General features: G+C 39.2%; 1 protein-coding gene across 4 annotated transcripts in view; it reads left to right on the plus strand.

Annotated features, from left to right (window-relative positions):
• LOC136857068 (leukocyte elastase inhibitor) overlaps positions 1–12007 on the plus strand; it is a 111754-nt gene that overhangs the window by 33422 nt on the left and 66325 nt on the right. For 3 of the 4 annotated variants that reach the window (XM_067135439.2, XM_067135440.2, XM_068225052.1), the window contains exon 2: positions 11019–11115. In XM_067135439.2, coding sequence (XP_066991540.2) covers positions 11019–11115 — 97 coding nt within the window. Of the gene's footprint in view, positions 1–11018; positions 11120–12007 lie in introns of those variants that run through there. The other variant, XM_067135441.2, reaches the window with a different exon arrangement.

Raw genomic sequence — 12007 nt, forward strand, 5'->3', positions numbered from 1 at the left:
TGAATTTTTTGAAAGACTATATCTACAGAATATCTTGGAATCGTAACATGTTACAGACGTAAAAAGTGGGTGTAAATCTCCTGTAATTGTAAAGAAATATAGGTTATTTGTTTTTGGAAACTCTACTTAAGGGGAACCCAAAGGGGTGAAATTTTAAAATGAGAATTTTTACGGATATCTAAAAAACTTAACATGTTACAGAAGTGAAAAATGGAATTTTTTTATCTGTATTAAACATAAAGAAAAGTGTATTTTTAGTTTTCGGAAATACCACTTGGGTGGAGGGCGGGGGGGGGGGGGTAAAAGTGACTGAAAATGGTGATGAATTCTTTTAATTAGGCTACTGATATCTCAAAAATGAAGATGTTACAGACGTGAAATTTGATATTTGCAATCTGCTTTAAAAGTAAAGAAACACGTACCGGTATTCTCGGAAAATCCAATGAAGGGGGGGGGGGGGGAAGAATTGAAACATTAGTTGACTTAATTGTATGAGAATACATACATCTAATACTAAAGTTGTTACAGACGTGAAAATTCGTATTTGGTTCTCCTTTAAAAACAAAGAAAGAGGCGTTTTGGTGGGGAAAACATCTTGGAGGGCGGGAGTGTAAAGGAGTTGAATTCCTTTCATGAGGACACATAAATCAAAAACTGAAGAAGTTAGAGTCGTGATAATTGGTATTTAGAAGATCCTTTACTATTAAAGAAACAAGTATTTTTTTGCGGGAAAATTCATTTAGGGGGAGGAGAGATTATTGTGAAATGAAGTGAAAAAAAGTAAATTATTTTTATGTGGATACTTATATCTCAAAACTGAAGGTAATAGACGTGAACATTGGTGTTTGGAATCTCCCTTAAACATAAAGAAACAAGCATCCTTTTAATTCTTTTTCGGGGGGGGGGGGCTGTAAATAAACTTAATGGCGGTGGGGTGTAGAAGGAGGTGAGACCAATTGATTTTACTGTTATTAATGTACTTATAAGGATCCTCCGTTGCTCAGGCGGCAGCGCGCCGGCCTCTCACAGCTGGGTTCCGTGGTTCAAATCCCGGTCACTCCATGTGGCATTCGTGCTGGACAAAACGGAGGCGGGACAGGTTTTTCTCCGGATACTCCGGTTTTCCCTGTCATCAGCCATTCCAGCAACACATAATAATAATAATAATAATAATAATAATAATAATATTCCGGACCGTCGTCAAATTGCGGACCGCGATGGAAACGGCTCCTGGACGGGTAATGACTAAGAATGCAGTCCGGTCGCGGGTTCATTGCCGCCAAGGCACCCAGTATGACAGCACGCCGGATCTCCTGAAGGATTATATCCGTATTAAAAATATTATAGGAAAAGATGGCAAAGATTTACGGACCCAACTGACATGGAGGAATACCTAAGCCTAGCCCGGGAAGTACGAAATCGATCGCTGGAAAGGAATATTGAAAAATGGGAGGAAACGTGCTGTAAAATAATAGAAAACGAGTCAGATCGCGAATTTCGGCGGATTATATATCTAAAACAATAAGCATTCAATTATAAATTTCAGTATAATACCGTAGCGAAGCACGGGTATCTTGCTAGTATACAATAAATTAACACACGCAAAAACTTTGTCAGGAGGAAACATGTACTCGCCTCATGATATCGGCTATAATTGGCGTAATATACGAGCAAATTTCGTCACACTCGCAGACAGTAGTTCTTCCTTAGAAACTGAAAAACCATACATATTGCCATCTAGCTGTAACGATGGGAACCTTTAGTTACAGTGTATGCGGCATCTCTACCGGGGCGGCATCTGTCCCGGATTTACCTTACACAGCCCCCGGTTTTCATAGACTACAGAACATATTTACAAGCCTCTGGTAGGTAGATTACAGTAGCTGAAGTGTTGACAACTTCGGTGTACATAAAAAAAAACAATCGTCAGAATAAGGTCTACAACTCCTAAAATGAACATTAATCTATCACATAATTCGTATTTAGTCCGGGGGAGGGAGCAAACGAATCGATGTAGAACCATCTCACTGTAGAAGACGAAATTCTTTGGTAGTTTACAAGTTCAAGTCCGTTGGTGTAGATGGCCGTAGAGAAGGCGCGCAGTTTAAATAGCCGGGGAAGATGTCCCCCTGGTACATTTTATTATTATTATTATTATTATTATTATTATTATTATTATTATTATTATTATTATTATTATTATTATTATTATTATTAAATACAGTGTACAGTTCATCAAGATCAATCTTCACTGACTTAATGGTTTCATTGGACTATTAAAAGAGTGAAAATGGTGTCACGTTACAGTTATGCAGGGAACATCAACATCTCGTGGGGAACTGAGTTCTCATTTCAAAACATTGGCTCCTGAATTTCATATTTGATCATTCAACTTCATCCTCAATTTCTTTGTAGACAATTTGGAAAAATACTGGACGTTCACATACACACTCCCTATATTTAGTTTGTAAGTTAATTTTGTGCCTTATACACAGGCCATTTCATTTCCTGATTAGATACTGTATATCCTGGTTGGAATGAATTCGTGGAAAAAACACTTTATTTATTTATTTATTTATTTATTTATTTATTTATTTATTTACTGCTAGATGTGTAACAACTCATTGACATACGGTACGTTTTCTACTTCTCTAGTGGCCCCTACATTTCTGTAATGTGAAAATGGAAAACCACGGTAAACCATCTTTAGGGTTCTCGGTGGTGAAGTTCTTACCCACTAAATCTGCAATGTAAGCTACACATTCGTACTGAGTAACCAACTTGCTGTTTACATATGACTTTAAAACGGTTGTGACCGAGCTCGATAGCTGCAGTCGCTTAAGTGCGGCCAGTATCCAGTAATCGGGAGATCGTGGGTTCGAGCCCCACTGTCGGCAGCCCTGAAGATGGTTTTCCGTGGTTTCCCATTTTCACACCAGGCAAATGCCGGGGCTGTACCTTAATTAGGGCCACGGTCGCTTCCTTCCACTTCCTAGGCCTTTCCAATCCCATCGTCGCCATAAGACATATCTGTGTCGGTGCGACGTAAAGCCAAAAAAAAAAAAAAAAAAATGGTTGTGAAACATTGAATGGGATAGTAGCTCAGTAATTTTCATTAAATATTTAGAGTACTTAGTCTAGGGTTTAATGATTTAGTAAGATTTTACCCCTTTTAATTGGAAATCAGATGTTAGGTCAAATATGTATCTTATTGACTTTCTGGAATTGCGGTAAATTCAGTTGCAAGTAAAAAAATGTTCTATGAGAAATTCCATACCATAGATAATATCAAGAATAACGTCGTTCTTATTCTTCCTGGGCTTCTTCTCAATTTATTGGCGTCGGCATTTGGCGTGTATTAGATCCAGTTTTTACTGCCGGGTGCCCTTCCTGACGCCAATCCTATGACTACTGACTACGACTATTGACTTGTGTGTTTCTGTGCTGTGCTGTTGTATGATGAAGAGATGTGTGTTATGTTATGAAACACAGTTAAAATCCCCTGCCCAAGAGGGTATCCACAGAAGGCTGACCAAGAAGCCGGGTATCAAGAAAGTAATAATTCTGGAATGCAAATAAGAATACACAAACCACGAAAATGACACCTTTTGAATATTTTGCAGTATTGCCAGCTCGTGGTGGCCATTGATTGAGAATTTCAGTGAAGTGAAGCGAGAATGGAGAATTGCAATCTTTGCAGGACAGTTCCGGTGTTCAGTCTGTTGGGAAGAGAGAGTAGGCCTAATCTAAGATGCTGCAACGGGAAGTGAAAGTGCACAGTGTGTCAGTCACAGTCGCAGAGTAAGTTACTATCGTCAAGACTGTTTCGCCAGGCGAGACGGGTTCTTCCGCCAGAAGTAGCAGCCCTCTCCACTGGCGGTAGGTGATTGATTAGTCATTAATAGCGCAGTTTTTCTTTTCTTATTACAATATCTATTTTATTTCTCGCATACTAAGTGGCATGATTGTCTTGTGTCCAATAGCAATATTCATTATTATTTTTTATTACAGAGAGAGATAGTTTTAAAGAGAATCGGAATAATAAAATTTTGGCATATTAACATTCTACACCTACAAAATAGTGTATATTTGCGCGATAAAAATTGGTGCATCATTTATAAAGAGACTCACTCAATGTTTATTTATTTATTTATTTATTTATTTATTTATTTATTTATTTATTTATTTATTTATTTATTTATTTATTTATTTATTTATTTATTTATTTATTTCCATAACAGGGATATTCCCCAAATTATATCAGCCAATGACAGAATAATCTCTATTATACAAACAATAAGAAGAATTCAAATCTTAAAGCTATGAGCATGTTTAAAACTATATCAATTACGTACAAGTATTATTATTATTATTATTATTATTATTATTATTATTATTATTATTATTATTATTATTATTATTATTATTATTATTTCATGACAATGTATTTCTGGCCATTTCCCAATTTATTGGAGTCGCTACTTGATGTAGACGTGACCCAGTTTTACAGTCAGCTGTCCTTCCTGACGCCAATCCTATGTGGAGGGATATACGCACTATTTCGTGTTTCTGTATGGTTGGTGAGAGGATTCGTCCATCTACTCTATGTGACCTCTCTTGGTCAACTCTTGTTCTTTTCCGACCCCGATGGTATTAGGTCACGAGGCCTAGGGAGTTTTTCACTTTCTCGAATTTCGTATCGCTTGTCTTTCATTGGCCGATACCTTCATTTTTCGAAGTGCTGTACCTCTTCCAAGTTATCTTTCTGATTAGTGTTAATAGAGGATGGTTGCCTAATTGTACTTCCTCTTAAAACAATAATCGCCACCACCACCACCACTTTACACTGACCACGTGCCACTCGTAATCTACAGGCTTTCCGACTGCGCAGCGGTTGCTTGGTACGCCACGGCCCATCAGAGCTGTAGCGCCATGGAGAGGGGGTAGTGGTTGGTAGTGTGATGTGTTGTATGTAGATGAAGAGAAGTGTTTTAAGACGAACATACCCGGCGAGTTAGCCGTGCGGTTAGGGGCGCGCAGCTGTGAACTTGCATCCGGGAGATAGTGGGTTCGAACCCCACTGTCGGCCGGCCTGAAGATGGTTTTCCGTGGTTTCCTATTTTCACATCAGGCGAATGCCGAGGCCGCTTCGTTCCCACTCCCAGGCTTTGCCTATATCATCGTTTCCATAAGACCCATCTGCGTCGGTGCGACGTAAAACAAATTGTAAAAAAAGATGAACATAAATACCCAGTCCCAGAGCCAGAGGAATTAACCAAACGAGTTAACAATCCTGTAAATAAAATACCTAAAACACTAGCCATTCTATCACCTAGAAATTAGGAGATATCAGAAGCCCTGAGAGGTATCAACATTTCTGGAAATATTTTACAGTATGTGAAATACACAGTCTGTTCCAGAAGCAACTGACATGGTATTGTTAAAAGATAGGCTCAACACAGTACTGACAAGTAATTCATGCTGGACCATCCACCATCAATGCTGTTATCTGAACCGAAGACCAGTACGCTGATCTTTCAGCCAAGGAGCCGGACAATAATGTAATAACAATATAAATAATAATACCTAATTGCCTGACAAGCAGCAATGAAACAAGAAAGACAGTGGCTTTTTCTTTGCTAGTGTTTTAACGTCGCACGAAACATCGAAGGTTTCCGGCGACGCAAGGATAGGAAAGGGCTAGGATTGGTAAGGTAGTGGCCGCGGCCTTAATTAAGGTACAACCTCCGCATTTGCCTTGTGTGAAAATGGGAAACCACGGGAAACCATCTTCAGGACTGTCGACGGTGGGATTCAATGCCCACCCCCGCCTCCCACTCTCCCAAATGTTAGTTCACAGCTACGCGACCCTAACCGCATGACCAACACGCTCGATGAAATAAAAGAAAACAAAGAAATCAAAACAATGACAATTATGCATGTGATCTTAATTTAACATATCAGAGTCACCAAACATGTCTAAAATTCTATATTTATTTATTTATTTATTTATTTATTTATTTATTGCTCTCGTGATCACATTCTCCTTATGGCGTCTGTTTGTGTTACAGTTTAAATTTTCCAATTTTCACGTGGTTCTATCGAAATTTCTCTATTTCGTAAACCATGTATGTATGGTGGACAATGAGAGAGTCCCTCCCGCTCATTGAGCTAACGGCACGAACGCGGGAAGAGCCGAGAACAGCTTTCTAATAGTTTGTGCTGTAAAGACCAGATGGTGGTATGCGGAGTTAAGGCGCAAGCATAGACCTGGCTGATAATCCTATGTTTACGCAATACAATCGTTCAGTTCGTTTGTCGTTCATTGTTTACGCTTTATTCCCAAATAAGCTTTTATGTTGGCCTACAGTATTTCTGTGAGTACAGGTAGGAGTAGTTATCACATGTCCACAAGTCAAAATAATCAATTTTTTTCCCACGCATAACCTCATGAAATTAAATTTACTCAACACAAGGCGTTCGTATACAGGATAACTTATTTTTGTTTCCTCGCAATAATTTACGAGTAATACACTGAATAAAACGATACATTAGGCACAATAAAACTGTTAAAAATTTAAATGACCGAGGGAGTTGGCCGTGCGGTTAGGGGTGCACAGCTGTGAGCTGTGAGATGGTGGGTTCGAACCCCACTGTCGATCCTGGGTCAATCCGATAGCATTTGAAGATGCACAATATGCCAACCTCGTGTCGGTAGACTTACCAGCACGTAAAATAACTCTTGCGGGACAAAATTCCGGCACCTTGGCGTCTCCAAAAACCATGAAAATACTTAGTGGGACGTAAAACCAATATTATTATTATTATTATTATTAGGCCTATATCTATGAAATTGAGAACATATTTATATAACAAAGATTAAATTCTGTTAAATGTGATTCTAGCTGTATTACTTGGAACTATATCATAAAAATCACAAGCAAATAACTTCATGGACACGCACAAATACTTTCAAAAGTTATAAATAGAGACACATCATTAAAACGTAACATATATTGATTATAATGGACACTGGCTCTGAATGGGCAAAGATACAGTATCAGCCCGGAATTTAAACAGGAATCCCCGGAAAACTATCTCCAGCGCTGTCATTGCCCGAATGCAAACTTATAACTACATGACGCGCACCGTGTAACCAAATCTCCGGGTCATTTCAGCGGTATTCTCTGTAAGTCCTTTTAGTTTATGCGGTGTTTCGGAGCTTCTCGGGTTTACAGAAGTGTCAGCGTTTATTTCAGTATTCACGATGAATTAGTTTAATAGTCTGGCTCCTTGTATGATTGGTCAGCATAGTGGCCTTCAGTTCAAAGAACTCAACATCTGATTCCCGTCCGGGCCGTTGATTTTAACTGCGTGTGGTTTATTCCTCTGGCTTGGGGACTAGGTATTTTTGTTCGTCTCAATACACATCGCATAACCAACAACCACCTAAACACGCAATAGTGAATACATGCCTCCACATGGGGCTGACGTCAAGAAGGGTATCCGGCCGTACAACTGGGCCAAATTCACACAACATTCCTGTCCGAAGAAACTGGGATGAACGCCAGAAAAAAAGAGAAAAAAGTGAAGACAAAGTAGTTTCATAATTCCAACGGCGTAGTTATATTCAAACACTGGAACCGGTGAGATCTCAGATGTTAGACTACATTGGGCGCGGTCAGCACTTAGCCCACGTGCTGTTGACTAATCGAGGCGCAGGAAGAAATTCGGCACCCTATCTAAAAAAAAAAAAAAAAAAAAAAAAATGGAAAAAGGAAAAAGGAAAAAGGAAGAAAAGAAACTCTGGCTACGGATGCCTGATCAGAGTTCCCCTGGCTTAGCTGGCTGGGGCTCTGACTACGTCATAAATGTCCAAGTTTAGACACAACACTAGCTTTATGTTTATGTTTATGATGTGCGTTCTTAATGCTAGATACTACCATTTATAGCCATGAATAGAGGTCAGCCCTGTTGTATTTCAAACTATAAATTGAATTCTGAATATAGACTCGAGAACTTCAACCTCTGTTTCCTAAGAGATGAAGCATCACGAGCTATGTAGGTCGAATAAATGAATAGCATATTTATTCACAGATGACCAGCAATTGGGAAAATAGTATACATTTATTGTGTACTGTTGCATGCAGTTAGTTACTTATAATTCATATTCCAGTTCATATTACAAAAATAAAATTTAATTATAATTGTCTCTATACACTTCATATTTTTACCTCATAATTGTTCCTTTTTTCTCGGATTAGGTACACAAGAGTCAAAAATAGGTTCACTTTAATGTTTGATTGATTGTTTGTTTATTTGTCTGTTTGTTTATGGCGATATCACTGGAAACGTAACAGAAGCTCTGTATTTAAGTTCAGAGATAGCCGGGTCTGTGCAAAATGGCGTAGTGATATTAAGGTGACTGTAACAGGAAATGTCAAATGACTCCGTTAATGTTTTCTGTATCTTAAAACTGCACGTGTTCGAACCCCGCTCTCGGTAGCCCTGAAAAGGGTTTTCCGTAGTTTCCCACTTTTCCACCAGGAAAATGCTGGAACTGTAATTTTATTAAGGCCACGGTGGCTTCCTCCCCACTCCTAACCTTTTTTTTTCCCATCTGTGTCGATGCGACGTAAAACATATTGTAACAAAAGAAAACAGCACGTAATGAAAGTTGTACAAGATATGATACCTGATCTTTTATATTTTCCATCCGTTTTTACTGTACCTACCGGGTGGATATAGATGACGTAGACTCGCTTGATTGAATAGATCCTTGTTGCTCTGTAGTTCTACAATAGACAGGAACATGTCTCTTTTTTTTTATGCTAGTGGCTTTACGTCGCACCGATACAGATAGGTCTTATGGCGACGATAGGATAGGAAAGGCCTAGGAGTTGAAAGGAAGCGGCCGTGGCCTTAATTAAGGTACAGTCCAAGAATTTGCCTGGTGTGAAAATGGGAAACTAAGGAAAACAATCTTCAGGGCTACCGACAGTGGGATTCGAACCCACTATCTCCCGGATGCAAACTCACAGCTGCGCGCCCCTAACCGCACGGCCAACTAGGAAAAGTTGATGAAGACTTGTTGACATATGAAATGTTACAAAATATTAGAACTTGCTAACAGAGCTTTAGAGCAAGTGAATCAAAAGTTCAAACTGCTCTCCTCCTATTTGCTCCGTTCATATACCTCACTTCATCGTTTTCTTCTGCAACCACTTGGTTTGTGGTTCGTTCCTGGCTGCAACTGAAGAATGTACTGAGAGTGCGCTGAAAAAACAACTGTTCTCTTTTACGTCGATTATGACTCCAACATTCCTCGGATCGGTTAACTGTCTCCAGGATATAATTCTTGATAAATGCGATATAGGAGCCAATCCGTATACCTGGTGAATATTCACAAACAGGTCTACCATGCATGGTGATGTTTAAGCACTAAAGAGACTATTTTAGTATGTGCTAGAACAGATTTATTACTTTTATTGGTCCGTCTCAGTCTCATAATTTGCTTTAACAACGTGAAGGTGACTGAGGAATGAACGATACTTACAATGACATTCCTTATGCAGCCAGTTTCTGTTAGGGATGCTGTGAAGATCAAAGCTCATAGGGTCGGTTCGTCTATGAATTTCTGTTAGCTTGGCAGGCTAATACAGTATGTAGGAGCACCTTCTAGCTCAGTGAATCAGAACAATGGGAAGCTACTTCACTCCCCAGTTCCTTGGTACAACTCTTCTCTGATGCCTATGAAAGCTGATGAGGATCCAACCAGTCTTCGGACTTAAAATTCAAGATGCATGCATATGAAAAGCACACGACTGGCAATAAACAAATAAGTAGGGCCTATACAACGTGCACGCCTGACAAATCAAAGAACTGCTCTTTCCATTAGCACATGACGAATCTGTTGCTGCGTCACTACCTTTTTAGTCTATTCAGGAATATTTTGAATGTATATTTTAAATTTTATAGTATTGTTGTATGATATTAATATACATGTGAGTCGTTTCAGTTCTTACCAATACCGAGCTCGATAGCTGCAGTCGCTTAAGTGCGGCCAGTATCCAGTATTCGGGAGATAGTAGGTTCGAACCCCACTGTCGGCAGCCCTTTCCTGTCCCATCGTCGCCGTAAGACCTATCTGTGTCGGTGCGACGTAAAACAACTAGCAAAAAAAAAAGTTCTTACCAATAAAGGCGATGAATAATTTAAACTAATTGAAATGTATGATATGATAAATTTGAATGTGTTATACCGTGTTATGAGTCCGACTCGTTGGCTGAATGGTCAACGTACTCGTCTTCGGTTCAGAGGGTCCCGGGTTCGATTCCCGACCGGGTCGGGGATTTTAACCTTCATTGGTTAATTCCAGTCGCCCGGGGGCTGGGTGTTTGTGCTGTCCCCAACATCCCTGCAACGCACACACCACACATAACACACTATCCTCCACCACAATAACACGCAGTTACCTACACATGGCAGATGCCGCCCACCCTCATCGGAGGGTCTGCCTTACAAGGGCTCCACTCGGCTAGAAATAGCCACACGATATTAATAATAACCGTGTTATGAGAAGAGAGAATAAGACAATTGACATTATCATTTGAGCATATTTTAGCTTACACGAGATGTATCATTAACACAATGTTATTTTTATGGTGTGTGCATGAATTTGCTGTTTTCATATAATAGTTACATTGTTGGACATGTTTATTTTAAAGTCTGACTAGACCTAGGCCTATTATTTATTGTATTTAATGATCGATAACATTATTATTATTATTATTATTATTATTATTATTATTATTATTATTATTATTATTATTATTATTATTATTATTATTATTATTTCGTGACTTCCTTATCGTTTGCAGGCACGACCTGTTCCTCCACTTCTGATATCTTCCTTTTAGTAGACCTGACCTCCAGAGCAATTCGTTTCTCCTTGGATATTTCAGGTCCTGGTATCATGACTAAATCCTCTCTTATTTAGCTTTACTAATTTCTTACAGAATCAGAATGATGGAAACCAATGAAGAGGAAACCAAAGAAAGGACTATACGAGCGCTAGCAGAAGCTCATGAGAACTTCAGCATCCATTTATACAAGGTAGGTGAGTACTGGGTAACAGCAGCCTAACACTAGCATAAAATAAAACCAGTCTTCTCATAATACCATAAACTATTAGGACATGCTTAGCAGAAACGTTTCAGAGGGATCGCAGTGTGTATTGGCAGGCCGGAATGATGTAAATAATTTAGATATTTTGTAGGGTAATGAACAGCTTCTTCACTAATCGACTGCTGTGTGTCCTTGAACCTAGGCAGTAAATTTGAAGAAAGATGATTCCCTTTGTTTTTGTGAAGTCATTCTTTCTCTGTCCTGTCACATTCGAGAATCCCTTTGTTGGTCAGTTTCATTGTTATGTGATAAACGCACTTTTTCGAATGCGATGTACTACGACCTATCAAGGGCGCCCATACCCGAGGGCAAGGGGGGCCGCGGACCCCCTCTAGCTCTCAGGGAAAGGCGAAAATCTAACGTAGTTAGCTGTTTTTCTTTTAAGAAAATGATTTAAAAGTCAGTATTACTGAGACGTGGTAGTACCGCATCCCACCAACAGGCAGAGGATAACGTGGGTGTTATTCTACTGTGGAATACAAGTCACCATTCATCTTCCAAAATATTAAAAATACTACACACTCCCAGGTCTACGCCCCCCTCTAAAAACTGTCATATGGGGGCCCATGCGACTTATATTCGCTTTCCGTCTCGGCATGATGTGTTATCATAGATTTTATACAGATAACGAAAAATCACTGGAAGACAATTATTATATCGTAGCATGTTCTACGGATGTTGGTCGAAGTCGTTCTGAAGCTCGTCATTTACATATTTCAGAATGGAGATTGCGCGAAAAAAAATCAGGAAGTATACATGAAAATAACATTCTGTAAAGTATATTTAATCTACATTAGTTACTTGAGGGGAATAAACCATT

The sequence above is a fragment of the Anabrus simplex genome, chromosome 1 (assembly GCF_040414725.1).
Source record: "Anabrus simplex isolate iqAnaSimp1 chromosome 1, ASM4041472v1, whole genome shotgun sequence".
Classification (NCBI taxonomy): domain Eukaryota; kingdom Metazoa; phylum Arthropoda; class Insecta; order Orthoptera; family Tettigoniidae; genus Anabrus; species Anabrus simplex.